Here is a 24908-nt window from a genome sequence, read left to right as displayed (position 1 = left end):
GGTTTTGAGATGGTTTTGAGATTCCCCAGAAGCACACTGTAAGATGAGAATATTTGTATAAATGTTTCACTAAAGAAATTGTTCCAGGGGAAACTGGCAGTGGAGTGGGAAAAACCGAACATGGGCAAGAATGAAGCAAAGCAAGGCACAGTCTCCTGAACCTGCAGTGGTGGCTCCCGGGTGACCTGGAAGAGCAACTCTGGAGGTGATATTAAGTCTTACTATAAACTGTCTGGTTGTGTTTTTCCTTCTCTGTCCTCTTAGTCAATGTGTAGCTTTCATGTTCTCACCCCCATCATTCACTGATGAAGGCTCTATGAGGGTCTGGGGGCAAAGTGGGTACTAGGGGAAACAGTGACAAGTATTCCCACTGGAAATAAAAAACACACTGACACACTGACAGTGGGAGCCGAGCAAAAATGGCTGAAAAGGATCCACGAGAATCTGGGCAGATGTATTATCAACTATCCAGCCCAGATACATCAGTGGTGTCAGTATATGTAAATGAAGGAAACCTACTGTCAAAAAAATATGAACATGCAAAAGTTGAAACTGTAAGGATGGAAAAAAATAGGTCAGCCACCAACCTTTTCTCATTATGTAGTGATCCCTTCCAACCCTATAAGTGCTTATGGTCTTAAGTCCTATTCTTTTTCATATTATAGATAGAAAAGGTTATTCAACATACCAAGCTGATATCTCTGTTTTAAACATGTATGTACTTAACAAGATAGCTTCTAAATATTTTAAACTGGTGATTCAATAATACAGAATAACAAGTTAGCTGGGCGCGGCGGCTCACGCCTGTAATCCCAGCACTTTGGGAGGCTGAGGCGGGTGGATCGCAAGGTCAGGAGTTGGAGACCAGCCTGGCCAATATGGTGAAACATCATCTCTAATTAAAAAAAAATTAAACAATAACAAGTTGGACAGTTAAGTTGAAAGAAAAATTTCAAAAGCATAATACATATAAAACTATAAAAGAACAGATACAATGTGTTTATAGCTGGGGCTTCTCCTGGTACTCAAGGTATTAAAATCTGTTGTAAAGAGGTGAAATGTCTAGCTCCCAAATGATTGCATTTTATATTTATTTTTTCATAATATGAAATTATTTTCAATGTTGAAGAAGACTAGGGAAGTTCATAATATACTGAAAGCTTTAAAACAGCTGATAAAAATCACAAAACTCATTTTGTATAAAACTAAAAAACTCACTTTTATAAATAAAAAGTCTCATTTTTATAAATATAGTAAGAATATTCATGTCAATTAAAAACACAAAATATTGTCTAAATGGTAGAAAATAATCAAATAATACAAAACTTCATAACTTTTGAAAATATATAAAAATTATAATAACTGATTCAAAAATGGACTATCATTATTAAAGAGATCGAAGCAATGGGTAATAATGTTCCCACACAAAAGAATTAGGGTCAAGTGGTTTTACAACTTAGTTTTACAGGTGACAAGGACATTATAGAAAAATTAGCAGCTCACTTTACTACTGACATAGATGCAATAATCCTAAATAAATACAAGCAACTCAAATCTAACAAAGTTACAAAAGGCAATATGCTATGACCAATTTGAGTTTATTTCAGATATGTAAGGATGATTTAATATGAAATCTATAAATATAGCTCACTGCACTAACATGAAATGGGGAAAAAGCTGGGCATGATAGCAGGTACTTGTGGTCCCAACTACTCAGGAGGCTGAGGTGGGAGGATCACTTGGCCCAGGGGTTGGAGGCTGCAGTGAGCTATAATCACACCAATGGACTTTAGCCTGGGTGACAGAGAAAAACTCCGTCTCTTAACAAAACAAAAGGAGGGGAGGGAGAAGCCATATAATCATGTTAATCTATACCAGAGAAAGTATTTTATTAACTTTAGCATTCATATAGATATATATTTAAAACTAGCAAATAACTTGATCGAATATGTTTATTTAACAATTTAAAAGGCAATATTCTGCATAGAGATATTAAAAACATCTTTATAATCACAAAAGAAATAAGGATATTCATTATAACCACTTCTCGTCAACATTGCTTGGGCAGCCTTACCAGTGCAACAAGACAAGAAAAAGTAATTACAAGTACAGGACTGAGAGGAGGAAAGTAAATGCTCATTGCAATCACGCACCACATGATCACATGATGACTTTTTGGTCAATGGTAGGCTGCATATAGAACTGTAGTCCCCTAAGATTATGATGAAGCTGAAAAATCTCTATTGTCTAATCATGTCACAGCTATTGTAAAGTTGCAGCACAACATATTTCTCGTGTTGGTGGTGATGCAGGTGTAAACCTACTGTGTTGCCAATCTTTTAAAAATATAGCATATACTTGATCATAAATGACCATGTTACTGGGTCATTTTTTTATATTTCTATACTATACTTTTAATTATTACTTTAGAGAATACTCTTTCTATTTATAAAAACACGTTAAGTGTAAAACAGCATCAGCAGGTCCTTTAGGAGGTATTCAGAGGAAGGCATTGTTATCTGAGGAGACGACAGTTCCATGCATGTTATTAACCCTGAAAACCTTCCAGTGAGACAAGATGCGGAAGTAGAAGACAGTATTACGGATGACCCTGACCTTGCGTGGGCCCAGGTTAATGTGTGTGTTTATGTCTTAGTTTTTAACAAAGAAGCTTAAAAAGTAAAAAATAAAATTTTAAAGATAGAATAAAGCTTGTATAAGGCAGTAAATAAGTAAAATATTTTTGTACAGCTGCATGATGTGTTTGTGTTTTAAGCTAAGTATTATTACAAAAGAGTAAAATATGTTCAGTGATTTTAAAGTTTATAAAGTAAAAAAGTTACAGTAAGCTAAGGTGTATTGTTTTATTTATTTATTTATTATGCTTTAAGTTCTGGGGCACGTGTGCAGCTCGTGCAGGTTTGCTACATAGGTATCCACGTACCGTGGTGTCATCCGCATTAGGTATTTCTCCTAATGCTATCCCTCCCCAATCCCTCACCCCCTGGTGTATTGTTGAAGAAAGAAAAATACCTTAAAAATAAATTTAATGTAGCCAAAGTATACAGTGTTTATAAAGTTTACAATAGTATACAGTAATATCCTACCCCTCCGCATTCACTCACCACTCAGCCACCACTCACTCACCAAAGAGCAACTTTCAGTCCTGTAAGCTCTGTTTATGGTAAGTGCTCTATGCAGGTATACCATTTTAAAATCTTTTATACTGTACTCTTTACTGTACCTTTTCTATGTTCAGATGTATTTAGATACACAATTACTATAATGTTACAATTGCTTACAGTATTCAGTACAGTTACCTGCTGTGCATATTTGTAGCCTAGCAGCAGTAGGCTACACCATACGGTGTAGGTGTGTGGCAGGCTCTACCACCTAGGTTTGTGTAAGTACACTCTGTGATGTTCTCACAACAAAATCACCTAACAGTGCGTTTCTCAGAAAGCATCCCCACTGTGACGTGGCGCATGACTGATATTTGCAAGTGCTGTGGTCATTTACATAATCAGCCTAAAATAATCTACAGACATTATTTGAAATAATAAGATTAATATATAAATGTTAGCTGCATTTCTATACACCAGCAGCAAACAACTAGAAAATGTAAAGAGAAAATATTCTTTACATTTTAAGAGTATCAGAGAACTTTAATTATTTAGTGATAAATATTTTTATAAGTCACTAAAAATTTGAGGTTGGGTTTTTCTTTTTTTGTTGTTTTTTTGAGACAAAGTTTTGCTCTTGTTGCCCAGGCTGGAATGCAATGGCATGGTCTTGGCTCACCACAACCTCTGCCTCCTGGGTTCAAGCGATTCTCCTGCTGCAGCTTCCCAAGTAGCTGGGATTGCAGGCATGCACCACCACACCCAGCTAATTTTTAAATATTTTTAGTGGAGATGGGGTTTCTCCACGTTTGTCAGGCTGTTCTCAAACTCCTGGCCTCAGGTGATCCACCCACCTTGGCCTCCCAAAGTGCTGGGATTATAGGCGTGAGCCACCATGCCCGGCCTGAGGTTGCTTGTTATACAGCAAAGCTAATTAGCTCTTCAAGGAAAATGTTAAAGCTCTGTTATGAAATATTAAAGAAGACCCAAGTAAATAGGGAGCTCATCTGGTCTTGAATAGGAATTTTAATAGAATAATATCTCAGTTATTTCCAAATTGATCTATAAATTAAAAATAATTCCAATTAAAAACTCAAGTGTTTTTCATAGCATGCAATAATCTTATATGGAAAAGTTAAGGGCTGAAATAGTTAAAACATTTCTTCAGAGAAGGACACTTCCCTTGCAAATTGTCGGGATTTACTATGAATCTAGAGTAATTGAGACAGTAGTGTTATTAGTTCACCAATCAATGGAAATACACAGGGAGCCCAGAAATAGATTTCCACGTTTGGCACTGGGGATAAGAAAAAGGTGGCATAGTACCAGTAGAGAACGGAGCTGAAAGAGGGAACTGAAAACAACGCGTCTCCAAGTGAAAGAAGTTGAAAGTGTATCCCCACCTCGCCTTATTACAAAACAAACCTCATTTAAATTAAGGACTTTCAAAAACAAAACTTTGAAACCCATATGAAAAATATAGGTCAGTATTTTATACCTTGGAGAAGTAAAGATTTCTTAAACAAAACACAGAATTGTGGACTATAAAGTCAAGTGTTGATAACGTAGGCTAAAGTAAAATAAATAACTTTATTCATCAAAATACCCCTTAAAGGACCTGAAAGTTAAGAAATAAACAGGGAGCTATTTGCCATGTACATAATCAACAAACACTTGGTATTAAATAGCTCCTACATATCAATGAGGAAAACACATCTCAAGGGGAAACATAGGTGACATGAAAATATTGTTAACAAGAGAAGCACATGGGAGCAACAAATATGTGAATATTATTAGTGAGAAAAATGCAAAACAAGGTCTCACTGAAATACCATTTTACCCAAGAAGGGGGCCAGAAATACTGAAGAATTAACACACTCCAGGAACATCCCTCGACCTGTGACTTCTTGGAGTTAGTGCAGAAATAACTCCGCTGTCCCCACTGTTTGGATAGAATAATTCTGAGACAAGCATTTGCACCATTTCTCAGTGCTTTCCATGGGATCCGGAGCCCTCGTCCATCCACTGGGAAAGCTGAAATAATTATAACCCTTTTCTTGGCTGTAGTTCCTGTCCACTACTCTGTTGGTGTTATTACTTCCCAAATGGGCTACTTTCATTTAAATCCTTGTCTCAGATTTCCTCAGAAAGCCCAAATAAAGACAGTGTATTTTTTGGATAAGAATGTGTAGAGATGTGATGGATATATATCAAATGGAATAGTTGGGAATGATGCACAGTGAATTCAGGTTGCGGGTTACCTTCTTTATGGGGTGCTGGATGGCAGATCTGGATGAGAAGGGTTCAGATGGTTATATGTATGATCTTCGTAAAGATTCTGACTTTTATGCAGGTGATGAGTTTGTAGATGAGCATTATTAAAAATAACCAACTAACTAATAAATCAATATGTGTAAATTTTGTCATTAACTCAGCTCTGTGCCCTCAGGTCCTTCAGAATAGGAGACAAGAGAATGAGGGGGTGGGGAAAGAGAGAATAACGGAAGAAGGAAAAGAGGACAGAAAGGGAGGGAGGAAAGAAGGAAGAAATTATGAGGCCCTGTTGGGATGGCAGTGAGCTCTAGAAAGAATATTGTGGAGAAAAAAGTGGATTGACTCTAAGCAATAAGTAGAACAAGGAAAATGTTAGAAATTATTAGACGTCTTTTCTCAACGGGAAAAAAGAGAAGGCAATGAGAAATTCCAGGAACATAAAAACTGTAGAAGATCATACTACAAATATGAATGTATCTAAAATGGAGCATACCTGGGGCAACTGGTAGCATGCGAGACATTTGAATCTATTTTCCTGAGGTTAGACTAGTTATCTGTTTTGAGAGGAACAAGATTTATGACATTGCAGCTTATAATTATAGCACATGCTTAGTTCTACAATGAAACATACTTGCATACTAATTCTCCAGTCAGTTTCACTGTCTTTCTTACCATCAGAACTCCAACACTGATTATGTTGTGCCAAATTAAAAAAAAAAATTTTCCCAGCCTCCCTTGCAACTTGGGGTAGCCACATGACATGATTTCAACCAAAAAGATATAATTGGAAGTTGCTGGGTAGAATTTGGTCTTTTGTCTTCTTGAGCTACTATTCCATCTTCTCTTTTCCTGTCCTTCAGTAATAAACTCTTCTTCTCAAGATTAGACAGTAGCCAAAGCCTATGGCTCGCTGCCAAATACCTGTTCCTTAATCTTTTCGTTTTCTGCCACTTTTCTAAGAATGCTTTCCCAAAGCTTGCTAGTAACATCTTAATAGGCAAGCCCTAATTACACTCTCTCAGTCCTGATCTTCTTAGAACTTAGTCCGTTCTGTAATACTATTAAAAGCTTCTCCTTTTTCAGTCAGCGTCTCATCTCCTCAAGTACTTTGATTCTGTGTGATCCTGTGTTAACCACAGAGATCCTCCTTGGTCCCTAGTGTCTTCTGTCACTCTGAAATTCAGACACTCGCTGTGGTTTGCTACTAGATTTCTTTCTTCTTTTTCCAGTTGTCTCTGCCATGGGGATTGCATTTTTTTCAAGGCTGTGGCAATTATGTTGATGAAGATCATTTCCCAGCCTGTAGCTTTCCTCTAATCTCTCCCCAGTGTGGCAAAAATACACATCTGTATTTCCAGATGTGTGCTCACTAGAGCCACTACCTCTGCTCAAAATGTCTAAACTCAGACGTGTTATTTTTTAAAGTCCCTAATCAGGTTTTCCTTGCGATGGAGATGTTTTGGTCAACCAATTGTTTTAAACTCTCAGCAGCAGGGGTTTAGCATGTATTCGCCAGGGACTGTGCCCAGAGCTTTACATTTTTGATTCTCACAGCGGCTCTGTCAGGTGCGCAGCATTATTAGCCCCATTTCACAGATGCAGAAACTGATACCTAAAGAAATGAGGCCTAACTTTTCCAAGGTCACACAATTTTTACTGGCTGAGACTGGTCCTCTGATGCCTAAGTCAAATGGTCTCCCTTTCCATAATAACATTTCTGATGTCCTTGTAGTTTAAAAATCCTGATTCTACATTGAATCAACTGCTAGATTCTGTCAGTTCTCTCTCTCAGACTTCCCATTTCCCCTTCTTATTGCCTAACCAAAGAAAAGCCACCATCAGCTTGTGTACAGGGCCACCATCTCTCGCGTCCCAAGCCTCTGTGCACCCTCTGCAAGTACAGCTCCTCTCCCGCCAAGTTATGTGGATAGAAGACAATCCAAGCTTCCATGAGATGGCTCCAGCCTACTCCTCACTCTTCGTTTTGGCTTTTTTCAACCTGTCTTGGGCTGTAGCCAAATGACCACTTGCTCAGGAGGGATGGTTCTCCACTGACCCACCGGGGAATTTGTGCTTGTCCTTAGACTGTAACAAGCTACCTGGCCTCCTAGGTACGTCGCCAAAGTTCTCTGGCTCAGAACCCAGGCCTCTCCAACTCTGGGCATGTCTCGATGGGACCTTGTTGCAGCTTTCCTTTGTCTTTGCGCCCCAGGTTCAGTACTTGGATTCTTGCCGTGTGCTGGTGACGAACTCACCTCTTTTAATCCGTCAGGAACTGGGGCCCATCTACTCTTGGCAGTTGTCTCAGAGCCTGAACTTCCCTGCCAGCACCACAGGTTGGCAGCAGAGACGGCTACCTTGCGCACCTGCCTGAGCAGCTGCGTAAACGCCTGCTCCAAGCTTTGCCATGACCCTGTTTGCCTGCCTTTGAGGACTGATCTTGACCTCCACATGTGGACAACTGCTAGGACCGGACTGTGGCCTCTGCTTCATGTATGACCTTCCAGACCTGGAACCTTGTCCTCAATCGTCCAAAGCTGGGCCACTTTATAGCCTCTGTCCCAGGAGCTCCAAAGGGTGGTCTGCAGGGTGTTACTAGGCACTGGGTGTGGGATGGTTAAATAAGTGTAGGCGACATTTACTTATATGTAGGTAGTTTTCGTTAGATGAGACTTTCTAGAGCTTTAAACATGTTCTTATGCATTACAGCTCTCCAGATTCGGAACGACAAGTTAAGTGCTGTTCCATGCTTATTTCAGAATGAGACCATGCTTTTCACTGAACAGCTCAAGGTACCCTGGAAACACTGGCCACAAGTAGAGTGGGCATATAAAATGTCCAGGTCCATTTCCTCTCTGGCAGGGCCTAGCCCATTAAGCACCATGTACCTGTGATAAGGAACTGTGGTGGGCACCACAGATAAGCACATATGCTTGTTCCCCAAAGAACTCACAGTCCAGTGGTGGAGACATATGTTCATGGGTAAGTGGTAGTACTTTGTTGACTGAGAGTGGATAAAGGTCATGCTGGGACAGTGAGGAGTAAGTAGTTCTGCGGGAGCATTTGGTGAGTTTTCACAAGAAAGGGATAATATTTAATTTGGATCTTGAAGGATGATCCAGAAATTCTGCTGTAGGCGAAGCATGTGCAAAAGCCCAGAGTCACACGGGAAGTGCTGGGGCTCCGCGGGTCAGGGACAGAGGATGTGTGAAGGCAAAGTGTGCGCATGAGGCTGGAGCCAATAGGAAAAGGCCTTAAAAATAAAGAAGGTAGACTTTGGAGTGACCGGAAGGAGTTCTGAGAGAGTTTTTAGCACAGTGGCTATGGCGGTGGTGTGGCGTGTGGAGTGGACTCTGCTGGCCCATGTGCTTCTTTTGCAGACGCAGGTTCAGCCCAGGAAGGCTGACCGAGGCACACCTCCCTTAGCTTGTCATTCATCTGTCGTCCTGGACCACATTCCCTCCCGTAGGATGATGCTTTCTCAGGGGGAGGATGGTCTTGGCCTTTTTTCCTTCCTTGTTGCCTTACACAGTGACTCGTGTCAAGTACTTGCAGAACAATACTGCCTTTTAGAATAAATAAGCAAAGTGTTAAGTAAGTCTGTACAGACTACAAGTGCCCCAGTTTTGAGGAGAAGGAGCTCTCTGGGAGCCTGAGTAGAGATGGTAGGGAAGGGAGGGACTTAGGAGAAGATGCGACTTGCCCTTGAAGTCTGGTTGCAATTGGGATATGGATGAAGGAAGGACAAGTCATCCTAAGTAAAGGGCGTATCCCCTGCAAGGGCCAGAACAGGGTCAGGATTTAGAGGACAGAGAAGCCCAAGGAGCTGGGCAGGTGATCCAAAGGTGTTGTCAACATGCCGAGGACGGAGACTCATGGCCCGGGGAGCACGACTGGGCCCTGCCCTGCTGGCGGCCTCAAATGGCAGCTCTGCAGACACTTGAAGGGCTAGCATGGGAAAAAAGGTGAAGCCAAAACGCAATGGGAAGGCTGGAGAAGGATATGGCTGTGCAGATTGATGCAAAAAGCAGAGCCTCGGTATTGAAAGCAGGGAAGGACTCGGCAGAGGGCAGGGCAGGAATGAAACGTGAGACTTAGATGAGCAGCAAGGCTGACCTAGGGCAAACTGCCGAGTGGTCACTGAGGACTCTTTTTCTCAGAGACACCATTGTCCCCAGAGCTGAATGGAGAGTTTCATGCAGGTACGGTTAAAGGAAGGATGGGGGCTGTGCAGTCCACGTCAGATACTGAGGACAAAGTGAAATGGTGGCTGATCAGCCGTGAGGAGGCTGGGCTGATGGAACAAGGGTGCATGCTGCAAAATAGGAAGACATAAGGTTCAGTCATTGGATCAGATCGAGGCGGGCTTGGTCTAAGCAGAGGAACGTATAGTTAAACAGTGGGATTAAAGAGCCCTGACTTTCGGCAGAGCAGGGGTATGAGGAAAGCAGAGGCACTCACTGCAGGTTCAAGGCAGAGCCTGGAGTCAGAGCCACCCAGGGAATGTCACCGGAGCAAAGCCATGCGGTTCTGAATCTGGGAAGGAGCTATGTAGTTGACGAGAAGAAATGCAGGGAGCATTTTGACAGAACCGCCAGTATGGGTGACTGACGGGACAGCTGGAAAAAAAGGAGTGAGTCAGAGATCATGTCAGAGCTTTGAGAGCGTGAGGCTGCCATCTTGGCAGGCCTGGCCGGCCAGCACACAGACCCCGTCCTCTGGCTCTGGGTTTGCGCAGCCTCGTGGAGGTGGTATCCAGTGAGCTTGTGTATTATGAACGGTGAATTATTATTTTCGGACTGCCTGAGGGAGGTGGGAGCATCTGTGATGAGGTCGTGAGCTCAGGCAGGGGAGGAGTGTGGTGCAGGTGGCCCCTGGCGTGTGTGGACGTTGGGAGGCGGGCTGGGAGGAAGAAAATGATGGGGGCATTAGTGCTGGAAGGCTAATACAGCCTAAGTGTTGTATCCAATCCTAAGTACCCCAATAGGGGGAAGGAGGAAATCAAGCATGTCATTTTTATAGTGCAAAATTTGAGGGTAGTGCCAATGGAAAAGGCCTTGAGGACACCTATAAACTCAAAGGATTGTCCAAATTAGTTTTTTGTGCCAAAATCCTATTGTATCAAATATTACTTGAAAAATTTTGGATTGACAGCTAAGTCTTAGGAATGTTTTGTATTATGTTCAGTTTCACTTGAATTGGATTTGACCACTGTGTAGAATCAAATCTGAATCTGCAGCATATATTTTAGGGAGTAGTAAGTGAGGTCATTGCATTTGGCATGTTACCAAAAGCAGTGCCCAGTGAATAAACCCTGACATGAACCAGTTAGCTTAGCTTGCTAAGAACATGACACACTTCCTTGATCTTCTGCCAAGGAACCATGCCAACCACTGACACAGAGATCAGGAGAGAATGCAATGTCTAATGTCCCTTCCACCCTTGGAAATAATCTCCAAATAATTCCATTAGACCCAGTGTGGAGCAGACAGGACCAGCCTGCAGGAAGGGTGTGTCTCAGGGCACATTCTCTGCGCTGTTACATCTGGCCTGGCCATGGTGTCTTTTATTGGTGCATTACACTTTTTCCTTTTTGAGGAAGAAACAACAGCAAACAGGGCCACTGAAGAATTTTAAAATAAGAGGTCAAGAGGTTCGAGATATATTAAGAACACCATACTAAAATCTGTAATGGAGATGCGAGAAACAGAAAATCATTCTTCAGTTCTCCGTTGATTGAATGATAGAGTGTCCCACGACTTGCAAAGGTCAGGGTTGGCACAGAGTATGTATTTTGTCTAAATCAACGACTATGTCAAATAATGCTTGGAATTGATAGATCCAGAGAAGAGAACCAGCTGAGGCCGTAAGGTTGCTCTGGAATGCATCATTGCCCCAAGAGGGACATTCTAGTGACAGGCTTGGCAGAGTCACTCTTGCCTGAGAACTTCACCATAGAAAGTCAGACCTATCAATGCCAGCCTCTGTCGAACAGAGCCATTGGGGTTCTCTTTCACTAGAATCCATTTGAAAGTCATCCTGGTCTTTTTTCTTGAGCCAGCAGAAGAGTCTGTTAGAGCATGGTTGAAGAACGTATTGGTTTAATTAAAGAATTTTTTTTTCCCAGAAACTTGAAGAGAACAGCTAAGATTAATGTCTACTTGAGTACACAAAAATTTCACCAACACACACCTTGTATTTCTGAAAAGAACTGTGCAGGACATGACTTGGACAGGTGATAGTGGGCAGAAGGGGAAGTAGGAAAGGCGTGCTTCCAAAAAATAAAAACGCTTTTGGAACAAACTTCTTGTCTTCAGTGGGGACTATCGGGAAAATCTGAGATTAGAAAGGGTATATTTACTTGGGGATGTGCTTGGATTGCCATGTGGTGATGTGTACTTATCATACCATTTTTTTATATGCTTGTTTCTAGAAAAATAGATTTGTGAATCCTAAGTGCAAAAAATGCCATTAGACTTAACGCAGTCATCCAACTGAGGGATGAGCTCTGCACGTCACAAATAATTACAGTTTATAGATTATGGTCCTATCATTTAAAATAATAATAAATATTTTAAATGGTTACATTAGACATTTTTATTAAATTTTTGTTTTCAGATTATAAAAGTAATACATGCCACAATTCCTCAAGATCTATTCCACCAATATGGAGAAAATACTGTGTGTGAATATTCACACATTCAACAAGTATTCGTCTTCTTCTATGTACTAGATACTCTTTTAGATGGTGGGAACACAAAATTTAAAAGACACCATCCTCATCTTTCAGGAGCAGGCAGTCTACAGAAAAATGTGCTCACATATCATAAAAATCCTGCATGCTTGTGTACAGGAAGAGCAAAGAGGAGACAGAAGTCAAGGGAGCAGGGGGTGAAGGATGGCTTCCTGGGGCAGCGAGAATTGGAGGCTGGTTCCAAAGCAGGAGTGGGTGTTGGGGGTGGGATCGGGGGAAGTGGGTGGGCAGGGAGATTCCAAGCAGAGGGAACAGCATATGCAAAGGCATGGAGTTATGAGAGGGTATTGGCTGGCGGTGGGATACTAGCAAGTGATGCTGGAGAAGTTAATCAGGAAGCCAGCTTGTGAAGGATCTGTGTGCTCAAGAGTGAATCTGACTTCAAACGCAAACAAGACTTTCAGATGTATGACTTAGCCAGCTTAGATGTCCTTCAAGGTAGAGAGCATGGGTTTATTCTAAGATTGGCTCCTCATTCCATGCACTAACCTTGGCTTTTGTCATAGCCTGTGAGCCAAGGTCGCCTCTGTTACACAAGCCACACCCATCCTCATTTGAGGTAGTGTCATTGTCACAAAAAGGAACTTTGGCACAGAAAACAAGCCAGATAAGCACAGTGCTTCCTTGGCTGAGTGTCCAAGGAACCCACACCTGGCCTGCCTGGAGAGGAATAGGCGATGATCTCGAGAGGTCTCATGTGTATGGTGGGAGAAGGCTGCTCAGAGGGTTAAAAAATGACTAACTCGTGCTGGGACAGAGATTTTCATGGATACTCCCCAAATACAAAGGTTAAACTACTCTGAACTTTCTTATAGATCTCAGGTCAATTTTTTTGGCTGAATAATAGTAGCTGATATGGTTTGGCTGTGTCCCCACCCAAATCTCAACTTGAATTGTAGCTTCCAACATCCCCACATGTTGTGGAAGGGACCCAGTGGGAGAAAATTGAGTCATGGGGATGGTTTCCCCCATATGGCACTCATGGGAGTGAATAAGTCTCATGACAGTTAACAGTTTCATAAGGGGGAACCCCTTTCACTTGGTTCTTATTTTTCTCTCTTGGCTGCTGCCATGTAAGATGTGCTTTTCACCTTCTGCCATGATTGTGAGGCTTCCCCAGCCACGTGGAACCATGAGTCCATTAAACCTCTTTTTCTTTATAAATTACCCAGGCTCAGGTATGTCTTTATCAGCAGTATGAAAACAGGCTAATAGAGTAGCTAATATCTATTGAGCATGTTCTCTGTGCCAGGGGCTTGCCGGGGTTTCAGGAGGTACTCACAATGCCAGAGCGACCACTTTCCCAATCCCAGCACTGCAGTAAAGACGGCATAAGCTGCTCAGTGCAAGCATGAGCACATTTTACCTTCTTAATTTGAGAAAAGATTTTGAAGTGGTGAAATTTGTAAAGTGACCAGCATGAAAATGCTCAAGGTGAAATGGCCAAGGACGTCGTGTGAGTCTAATTCTGTCCACACATGAAAGGAGCACGAAAGCATAAACTGTATTTATCTCTGGGTAGTGGAAGCCAAGTAACGTGTATTTCCTTCTTCGGATCTTTCTTCTAGAATAAACACAAACTATTTTTATAAGAAAATATTTTTATATATAAAAGTATGACTTTATCTGGCTGAATTGGAGCCTAGAAGTTGTGAAGAAAAATAATCCCCACATTTCTCTAACATGCCCCCAAGCCATTGAACCCCGAGTGTGTGTTTGCATCTGCTGCTATGCATACAAGTTTTGTTTTGTTTTGTTTTGTTTTTTGAGATGGAGTTTCGCTCTTGTTACCCAGGCTGGAGTGCAATGGCGCAATCTCGGCTCACCGCAACCTCCGTCTCCTGGGTTCAAGCAATTCTCCTGCCTCAGCCTCCCGAGTAGCTGGGACTACAGGCGTGCACCACCATGCCCAGCTAATTTTTGTATTTTTAGTAGAGACGGGGTTTCACCGTGTTGACCAGGATGGTCTCAATCTCTTGACCTTGTGATCTACCCGTCTCGGCCTCCCAAAGTGCTGGGATTACAGGCGTGAGCCACCGCGCCCGGCCTGCATACAAGTTTTTATTCTGTCATGAGGGGACAGTTCTTGTCGAGTCAAGGGGGAAGAGGCCGGATTTGAGTTCTCTCAGTTAGAAGGAGGTGGGAAATGGATAGAGCTACTTTTTATCGAAGATTTGGTAGAGAAGAGAGGTCAGAAGGTGACAGAACTATCAAAGAAAGACTAGATGACTCTATCATGTGCAGAATTGTTTGGGGGCCATGAGACTGAAGGTGGCATTGAGCAGGAGCAGCCCGCTGTCCTCACCTCTGACAGCACCAAGCACCCAGGAGGATGCTGAGACTGCAGGCTGGGCAAGGTTGTCGCAGGGGTGCAGTGAGAGGAGAATAGCTACTTTTGGGCAGGTAGGTGTGTGATCGCTTTGTCTGGATGGTGGAGGCTGAAGCTGAAGACCCGGGTAAGGGATGGCTTGATTTCACACCAAGAATGGTGGCCTCATTTTGTGATCACAGGCTGATGGAGGCTCAGTGTGAGGTTATGTTGCTAGGAAACAGAAAGAAGATGCATCTATAAGCAAGTAAGAACTTCTGCAACCATTGGAATGCAGCCCGGAGCTTAGCACAGTTTTTGATTGGTTTTATGGTTCTGATAAGCACCAGAGTATGCAAAGCAGCTGGAGACTGTTGGGGTCCCTGTGGAGGAAGGTGGCAGGTGTGTTGACTGACGTTCACATGCCGGCCCCGTGGGACTTATGGCCATAAGCGCTAAAGAGCCACACCTCCCTATGAAAGACACGACTACAGTCATCTGCTGCGGCTCATGCAAAAGTGAAATGAAAACTGATTGACTTAAACATTGGATCTACGAATAAAAACTTTCCAGTGTGACTGGTGAAACACAACTTGAATGCGGACCCGGTCAAAAGTTAATGTGATACCCACGGATTTGATGAGCCTGTGGGGTCCTGTGTCCTCCTCACACGAACACAGACTTATGAGGCTTCTCTTCCCCTTCCTTCAGGACACATGCTAATGTCAATGTCAAAATCAGCACAAGGACCTCCTGCAAAGATCATATTTACCGAGAGAGCACTATCTTCAGACTCGTCTGAAATTTAATAAAATGAATTTAATAAAACAAATTTCAGACAAATTTGAATAGTGTAAATTTGCCATTACCCTATTTCTGGACCGAGGAGAGGAATAAAGGGAGTACATTTAAACAATTCCATGTAGCCCGTTTCAGTGTTTATTGTCATGTATGTAGATGAAACACAGCTGCTGTTAAGCAAAAGGGATTTATTATTCAATCAATGAAAGTAGATTTCTTGTGGACCTGACACCACCCTGTCGCTCCCTCAGAGGCTGTTGCCCCCATACTGAGGTATGAGGACAGCCTTGGTGCTGTAAGAGGCCTTTCGTGGAGCCTCTGGAAGAACATGTAGTGTTCACCCGGGTGTTCTCTTGGATTGCTCCAGGGATAAAGAATGCTGTTGATGGAGGACCGTGTGAGCAGTAGCACCCGGTGCCCCCTTAAACTGTTATAACACAGAGCCGGCCACTTAAGGGCCCTGAGAAGCCCTTGGATCAAGCAGTGTTTGTAAGTCTAATGGGAGGCACTTGGTGAACGTTTCATAGGTGTGCTTGGAAAGAAAAAATAGTCTGCCATTATTGCTTGGAATGTTCTTAGCTATTAGGTTCTAATAGGTCCTGTGTTGTTTGGTTCTTGTATGTGTTTGATGATTTTCTGTCTAGTAGTTTTATTCTCAATTTTGGTATAACCTTTTGGTGATCTTTCCGCCTTACAGCTGCTCTGAATATTCCACTTAACTTGACTGCACTATACACAAATTTTGCGTGAAGTCTAGAGCAGCATATCGGAATCATCTGTGAGCTTGCAGAGATGTGTGTGCCTGAACCACATTCCAGACCAATCTCAGCCAGAATCCCTAGGGGTGGGTCCTGAAAATCTGCCCTTTAAAATCTCCCTGCGTGGCTCTATTGTGCATGCAGGATTGAGGACCACTGGACAGAGGCTGTGCAACACGATCCAATTCAAGTGTCGCAGGTAACAGACCTGGGTGAAGCCCTGAGGTCACTTCCACTGCACCGAGAGCAGCACTGTCCAGTAGAGCCGCCCGAGAGGGTGGAAACGTTCTGTGTCTGTGTTGTCTAATGTGGCCGTGCTCGCCACACTCGCTACACACTGGGGAGCGAGACCGAGGAACTGCATTGTGAATTTTTTCTTTAAGTAATTTAAATTTAAATAGCTGCATGTAGCTAGTGACTACCGTAGGCAGCTCGAGATCCGTGTAATTTTTCTGTCTTATTTTACCAAGAAAAGAAATACATTTTCACCCGAACTTCCAATGATAGATGATTCTAAGTGGAAGTACTCTCAGTTAAAAAATGTGTTCTTTTGATAGCAAATAGTACATGTATCAGCAAAAGACATGAATTCATATTGTTTCTTCTCTGTGGAAAAGTGAGACTTCACAAAACAATTCAGTGTGCCTCTTTGATGACAAAATTGCACCTTGGAAAATATTTGTAAATGATTATGCTAAGGAATAACATCTGTACTGAGAAATGCACTAATATTTCTTTCAAATACATGTCTGTTATCTGTGACTTTTAAAACTTACTCAGGGCCGGGTGCAGTGGCTCAAGCCTGTAATCTCAGCACTTTGGGAGGCCAAGGCAGGTGGATCACCCAAGTTCAGGAGCTCAAGACCAGCCTGGACAACATGGTGAAAGCCTGTCTCTACAAAAAATACAAAAATTAGCCAGGCACGGTGGCACATGCCTATAATCCCAGCTACTCAGGAGGCTGAGGCAGGAGAATCGCTTGAACCCAGGAGGCAGACGTTGTGGTGAGCTGAGATTGCGCCACTGCGTTCCAGCCTGGGCAACCAGAGCAAGACTCCATCTCAAAAAAAGGAAGGAAGGGAGGGAGGGAAAGAAGGAAGGAAGAAAAAAGAAAACTTACTCGGAATATCCTAACCACATTGTTCATCTCCCCATTTCATAAGGCTTGTAGTTTCCAGGAGCACAATTGTAACAGTAAAAAAAGTGTTCAAACCCAACTGTGCGGGACTCAGAGAAGCTTGCAGTCACACTGTCACCTATAATCAAGGTGCTGTGATAAAATGCATTTGTAGTGGCTGTTCATGTTTCCCACATGACTGACATATGTTTGTATGGTGTGCCAGCCCATGAACTTTTCACTATGGAGTAATTCCTTAGACACTGGCAAAATTCGTTGCAACATAAATCTTAAGTGGACATATTTGACACCATAAAAACTTTGAGGTAGCATGCAAACAAGCTACTCTTCATTTTGAAGTATTTATTCATTCTCTGATTCTTTTGAGATGGAATTTCGCTCTCATCCCCAGGCTGGAGTGCAATGGCGCGATCTCGGCTCGCTGCAACCTCCGCCTCCTGGGTTCAAGCGATTCTCCTGCCTCAGCCTCCCGACTAGCTGGGATTACAGGCGCCTGCCACTATTCCCAATGAATTTTTGCATTTTTAGTAGAAACAGGGTTTCTATATGTTGGCCAGGTTAGTCTTGAACTCTTGATCTTAGGAGATCCACCCACCTTGACCTCCCCAAGTGCTGGGATTACAGGAATGAGCCCTGCACCCGGCCTTCTCTGATTATTTTTAAATGCTAATTTTTAGTACTGGGAAGAAAAACTAGGAAAAGGAGTGCTTTATCATAAGCTCATCAAGAAAAAGGGCTATAATAAAATTATTTTGGTTTTGGTTCTTTATAAAATATTTCTGAAAAATCGAAATAATAAATACAGTGCTATCATGACAGCATGGAAATCAGATGTAATTTTTCCATATTTTCTTATTCAATGGAAAATCATTAATGATACACAAAAACTAGGAGAAAATGTTTAAAAAAGTAATGGAAAAGCATTAATTCTTACTTTCCATAGGTCCTTTCAGCTTCCGAAATTAAGAGCATTAATTTTCACTCAAGCCTGTCCAAGACCTAAGAAAATCCTAACCAATCCTAACCCTCTATCAATAGGCTCTTCTCCAGTTGGTTATATCTGAAATCAGTCTGGGACCAAGAGTCTGTTGTGTGTATCCCCAGCAGGGTCCAGACAGGGGAAGAGAGAAACCCTGAGCTCATGCACCTCCAGCCTTCAGTTTTCTTCTGTTCCAGTGTTTCCGGCATCCATTTCAGATGCTGCTGACCTAGGGGGAAGGGCTGCTACAGCCCACTTGAGAGGGTGGGCAGCCATCAATCAAATTAACACACTGAGAAGGGCCCGTGGAATCAGGCTTGTCTGGCGTTCTGCGTAACTGTCGGAGGTGCTAAGACGCAGAGGGGTGTTTGTGCCGTTCCTCCAGGCCCGGGAGAGTGGGCTCTTTGCCCTCCGGGGTGAGCTTTTCTCTGCTCCCACCCGCGATGACAGATTAGCCATTCTAGCACTTCTGCCCGCACTGTCCTCCAGTCTCACAGGAACGAGTACCCTTCCCCTGTTGGAAGCTGGCCTACTCTGACAACCCCTGTGGCGCCCAGCTTCTACACTAAGGACTCTGAGAAATGAGAATTTCTGGGCCTGCCCCACTGCCTGTTCTGATGCTGGCTGTTGCCCACGGATTTTTGTCGTTAGTCCCCGGAGGACGTCCCCCAGGATCTGGTGGGCCTTCTTTGAGAAATACTCCCTGCTCTGTGGAGAGTAACCACCCTCCCATATTCCTTTTATTTTTACGGACTCACTCCCTACTCCATAAGTCTGCTCATTTCCCCACTGAAAACAGAACCCTGTCTCAACACCTCTTCTCTGTACTCCTTTATAGTTGATTTCTCCCGAACAAACAAATCCATGCTGGTTGCCTCATTTCCCCGCCTTACCCCTCACTTCTCTGCAGTCCAGTGTTTGACCCCTCTACGCCACATGTGCTCTTACTATCCTCCAAGCAAACAAAACTCAGCTCCAACCCAGACCCTCGATAAAGCCTGCGGGGCCCTGTTCCTGCCTCGCCCTGTCCTGTGCAGCCCTGCCCCACTCCTTGCTGGCTGCTACCTTAGAGCCCCGGCTTCCTTCTAGCTTCCTGATGTGCAGCGCTCCTTCCTGCCCCAGGCCTTTGCACTGCAGCTGCCCTCCCCGGCTTCCTCCTCACAAGGGGCTGTCACAGCATCCATATCACAAAGAGGCCTTGCCTGCTCACGTGATTTAAAGAGCTCTCCTTCTCTCTCTTACAGCTCCACTTATTTTCCTTGAGTGCATTTCCTAATTTACATATGTTTATTAATTCTTCCCCTCAATAGATTCAGAGTTTTGAAAGGCTGGTGGCCTTATTCGTGTAGCTTATCACTGCACCAAGCCACGTTCCTGAGACACGGTAGATGATTTACCTGGAGAAAAAGTGAACCAATGATGCTGTTTTGGCAGAGGCCAACTAGCGCCTCCCTAACTCCCGGCTTCTGCACCTGAATGCATAGCGGCCTGAGTGAGAGACCGTGGCAAATAATGACTCCGCAGACAATCTGTGACTCGGTATGTGCCCTGAGTGTCCTCAGTTCTCTGACGAGCAAAGCCAGACACCCGGCTCTTCTCATCACTGTGTCTGATCCCATTGCTAGAAAGGCCTTGGGGAATTTTGTGTTTTAGCGATTTCACTGAGAATAAAACCAAGAGCCTAGTTTCATCGTTTGTACAGAAAAATGGTACTGCTGACGTTAACCTTGTCATTACAGGATAATTTCAAAAATTGCTGTGGACCTTTTGTTTTTTGTCTTTGCAGAGTACATGAAATAGAGAGAGAACTAAATCCCCCACTTCCTGTGCAGCAGTGCAGTATTCAGGGACCCCCAGGAAAGAAGGTTTCAGGAGCTTGGCCTCTCAGCATCCCTGCGCACACGGCCTGGTCCCTGAGCACAGCGCCTGCCATGTTCTCATCTAAGCTGCATTCCCTTTCCTTCTTTGGGGACATAAATCTGCTAGCAATAAAAATATTGTACTGGGTAATAATGTATGCAGGGTACACTGTTAGTATTCCTAATTGCTGTTCAACGGTGATACGAGTTAACTGGAATTTTGAATGGAGCCCTTTCAAAGCAGTTTTCCCCCCTAAAGCTGGTGCCTGCCCAGATACCTAAAAAACATGCACACCCCCACCAGGGAACCTTCAACAAGTTCTTAGTCCCTTCAAGATGCTTTCTCAGCAGATGACACACTAGAGTGAGAGTCTGGACATTCTGTTGTTTCTTTTCTTATTTAAGGATGTCTTCGAATGTAACAGACATGAAATAGAAATAAGAAATTTAATTATGCCAAAGAAAGTAAATGACCACTATTGCTAAATGGCAAGGCTAGAAAACCCATGAGAGTCACTTGTCCAGAATTACTTTAGTAGAGATGGATACAAAATAAACAAGAAAAATCACTATAATACTGCTTCCTGTGCACTTCCTGGAATGCGCTTTACACATCATTCTGTGATGCTGAGCAGATTGAGGGGCTCCAGGTTCACACAGGCCAGCGTTTGAGTACGTCTTTGCTACTCTTGCAATTTCCAGTATCACTGCCAACCTATCTGGGTCCTTCATACAGTTCATGTGAATTATTGCTGGTGGATAATTCTCAGTGCTAGGACTTAGTAGCCGATCAAACGAGGAGGGGAGGGCAAAGAGGGCATTCATAAATGTACCGAGTATCTGCTAATCTGTATCAGGACTTGTCCTGGGTGCCGGGGTGGGACCAATGAAGACCCAGGGCTCCCTCTGAGGACTCGCAGGGAAGGTGGTGCTGAAGCTCCCAGGTTGGGTAATGGGAAACAGGATTCACAGAGAGCAGCAGGTTGGGTGAGAGATGGTGAGTTCAGACACGGGCACTAAGGACTTTCATTTCCATGTGATGATGTCCGGCAAACCTCCCAAATCGAAGACCAGAGCAGAAGCAGGGGTCAGAGTCTGAGATGGGGACCCAGGAGCCAGGCCCAAAGCGGTCCCTGAAGTCCTACGAGGGGATGAGTTTGCTAAGAACATTCAAACAGAAAAGGAGACATTAGTGAGATTATAAGCTTCCAGAGAGCTCATGAATTAGAGTCTGCAGGAAGAAATAAGATAATAGAGGAGGTGGAGCCGAAATCATCAGAAAACTCTGTGAGCTAGGCAAGTGCCCAAGAAACAAGGCCAGAGAGAGTGCCCCGCAGCGGACAGGCACAGTGACTACTGCGGTAGAAGGTAAGGCAGCCAAGCCAGAGAATGGCTTTGACCTGATGCTCAGAGAGGCTGGAGTGTGCTGCTCAGTAGAGCAATGGAGGTGGAAACTCCCCCAAGGGTGAAGCAGGGGTGGGAGGGGCAGAGGCCGCACAGGAGCCCGGGGAGGGGCATGGGTGGTAAATGGAACAGGAAATGTGTGAGAATGGGAGAGGCTGATAATGCTGGGGCTCAGCGGACGACCTGCCAAGTGTAGGGTGGATTGCAAAGGACAGTGCCAGGGAGGAGAAGCGGAAAGATAAGAAGGTGTGAGGTAAGATGGAGAGAAGAGGAAGTGCAGAAAGCTTTTCTTGGTTGTCCTTAACTATTTTACAAAACTGAGAGGATGGTAATTTGGTAACAATGGAGGGGCAGAAGTGTCCCTGTGGGCTTAAACCATCCTATGGGCTGAACCATCCTGTTAGACAGTGCACAGGAAAGTCAAGAAAAGATGAACAAAGTTGAGCACTGCAAATCATAGTTAGCACGAATTTTGGGAATCCAAATGACACAGCTTTGTGACTTTCTTCAGAAATTGTTGGGCAAGAAAATGCAGAAAAGAATCGGGTTGGAAAGCAGCAATTCCAAGGCCCTCAGAGAGTCTCGTGGCTTACAGTGATGACCATGGGGTCCAGCCTGGGCAGAGGGGAAACTGATGGCAGAAACAGAGGAAAAGCCAGGAGATCAGGGAAGATTTTAGGAGCAGCAGACTCTGAACTGAGGCGAATACCTCTCTTCCCTTGGAGGGAGATGCACCACTTCAAGGGTCGGTGAAGCTCCCCTCCCCATATCTGCTTGCTGCTGGGTGAGCAGGAGCGATGCCCCAAGTCATCCCAGAGAAGCTGTATTCCTGGCACTGGTTTCCCTTAGATGCCCAGGTCTTCCTTGTCTTCTACCAATGTCTACGCCACAGAAGAGGGTCCTGCCGTAATTATAGAGAACAGATTGACTAAACCATACCCTTAAAGTCCATCAATGCTGGTAAACTACTAAATGTATACAGGTGATTAATGATAGTACTCCCCTAATGGTGATACAATCTTGCACCCATGTTATATACATACACATATATATATATATATATATATATATACACAGCAAGTCACTGGTCTAACCTATTTAGTCTCCTGGAGAATTTAAGTGACAGCAGGGGAAGGCTCTGCCTTTTGTGTGTCCTGAAAGGCACATACGCCCCTGCAGCCTGTGGGTGAAGATGGAAGATTATAATTAATCACAAAGATGTGGCTGAACATGCAGTGTTCTTCCTTCTGCTGCTTCCTGCTGCCAGGGAAAAAGCCAGTGGCCTCTAATCGACCCGCGAGAGCGGCTCCGTTGCTGTGTGCAGCACTGGCTTCAGATCCTTCTTCCTCAATCCTGCCTCCCTGCAGTTTTGGCTTTCCTTTTTCTGTTCTTTCTTTTTTTCCTGGCTTGCCAAATTTGGGCTTAGTCAGGGCTATGGTGTTAATGCTCCTAATGAGCTAGCTCAGCCGACTCAGAGCCACAACCTGAGCAGCACTGATGAGAGCTGAAGACAGAAGCGAGGCGGAGGCATGCGTCCAGGTGCGCTTTCTGCAGTGCCTCTGTTTGTCCAGACATTTCACAGATGCCAGAGGGGAGAGGGCAGGGACAAGGTGACAGGCAACGAACTCCCCAAGGAAAATACTGTTTCAATAAAGAGGGAAGATTGCAAGCTGCACTGTGTATGAGTAGATGAGTGTGTGCTCATGTCTTAAAACTCTGAACGTGCAAATTATTATTTTTTTTATTATACTTTAAGTTCTAGGATACATGTGCAGAACGTGCAGGTTTTTTACACAGGTACACACATGCCATGGTGGTTTGCTGCACCCATCAACCTGTCATCTACATTAGGTATTTCTCCTAATGCTATCCCTCCCCTAGTCCCTGACCACCTGACAGGCCCTGAAGTGTGCTGTTCCCCTCCCTGTGTCCATGTGTTCTCATTGCTCAACTCCCACTTATGAGTGAGACCATGCAGTGTTTCGTTTTCTGCATGGTTTCCAGCTTCATCCTTCCTTACACCTTATACAAAAATGAACTCAAGATGGATTAAAGATTTAAACGTAAGACCTGAAACCATAAAAACCCTAGAAGAAAACCTACACAATACTGTTCAGGACACAGGTACGGGCAAAGATTATGACTAACACACCAAAGCAATAGCAACAAAGGCCAAAATCGACAAATGGGATCTAATTAAACCAAAGAGCTTCTGCTCGGCAAAAGAAACTATCATCAGAGAGAACAGGCAACCTACAGAATGGGAGAAAATGTTTGCAATCCAACATCTGACAAAGGGCTAATATCCAGAATCTACAAGGAATGTGAACAAGTTTACAAGAAAAAAACAAACAACCCCATCAAAAAGTGGGCAAGGGTATGAACAGACACTTCTCGAAAGAAGACATTCATGTGGCCAACAAACATGACAAAAAACTCATCATCACTGGTCAATAGAGAAATGTAAATCAAAACCACAATGATACCATCTCATGCTAGTTAGAATGGTGATCATTAAAAAAGTCAGGAAGCAAATTATTTTTAATTGAAATTTGTATTAATCCAATTCCAGATTCATATACAATTATAAGAAGTAATACAGTAGGGCACAATAGCTCATGCCTGTATTCCCAGCATTTTGGGAAGCCAAGGCAGGAGGATCTCTTGAGCCCAGGAGTTCAAGACCACCCTGGGCAACATAGCAAGACTCTGTTTCCATAAAAAGTAAAAAAAAAAAAAAAAAGAAAAATTAGCCAAATTATTGGCATGTACCCATAATCCCAGCTACTCAGAGGCTGAGGCAGGAGGATCACTTGAGCCCAGGAGACTGAGGCTGCAGTGAACTGTGATCCTGCCACTGCACTCCATCCTGGGTAAGAGTGAGACCCTGTCTCAAAACAAAATAAAATAAAGAAGAAATAACAGAGAGAGACCCCACATCCACTTTCCCAGTTTTCTGTAATGGTAATATTTTGCAAATTTATAATATAATACCACAACTAAGATATTGACATTGATACAACCCCCCATCGATTTCAGATTTCCCCAGTTTTGTTTATACTTATTTGTTCATGTGTGTGAGTGCATACGGTGTTTAGTTCTACACAATTTTATCACGTGTAGGGTTGTGTTTCCACCACTACAATCAAAATACTGAAAGTTTCATCACCCCTAGAATTGCTTGTGTTGCCCCATTATACCCACATCCACCTCCCACATGCCATTCCCCATTCCCACCCCAGCTGCCAACCTCTGGCCACCACTGTTCTTCATTTCTAAAGTTTTATTTCAAAAATGATATGGAAAATGATACATACAGTATGAAATAGTTGGGAGGTTTTTTTTCCACCTAGGCTAATTGTCCTGGGATCCATTTATTCCTTTTCATTCCTGAGTAGTATTTCATGGCATGGACGAACCAGTTTGTTTAATCATTCACCCTTTCAGCCTGTCTATATTTGCCAATCTCTGTCTTTTTATTACTGTGTTTAAATTATTGATATTGATAAGT

The 24908-nt window shown here is 43.4% G+C and overlaps 1 protein-coding gene across 1 annotated transcript in view; it reads left to right on the top strand.

Annotated features, from left to right (window-relative positions):
• The window catches only part of LOC119470597 (translation initiation factor IF-2-like), a 35476-nt gene extending 19136 nt beyond the window's left edge, over positions 1 to 16340 (top strand). Inside the window, exon 3 of the mRNA XM_037737263.1 lies at positions 15957 to 16340. Coding sequence (XP_037593191.1) covers positions 15957 to 16009 — 53 coding nt within the window. The 3' untranslated portion in view covers positions 16010 to 16340. The remainder of the gene's footprint in view (positions 1 to 15956) is intronic.
• The last annotated feature ends 8568 nt before the right edge of the window (positions 16341 to 24908 follow it).

This window comes from Cebus imitator, unplaced genomic scaffold, assembly GCF_001604975.1.
Source record: "Cebus imitator isolate Cc_AM_T3 unplaced genomic scaffold, Cebus_imitator-1.0 Scaffold36, whole genome shotgun sequence".
NCBI classification, from domain to species: domain Eukaryota; kingdom Metazoa; phylum Chordata; class Mammalia; order Primates; family Cebidae; genus Cebus; species Cebus imitator.
This window is presented reverse-complemented; position numbering and strand designations above follow the sequence as displayed.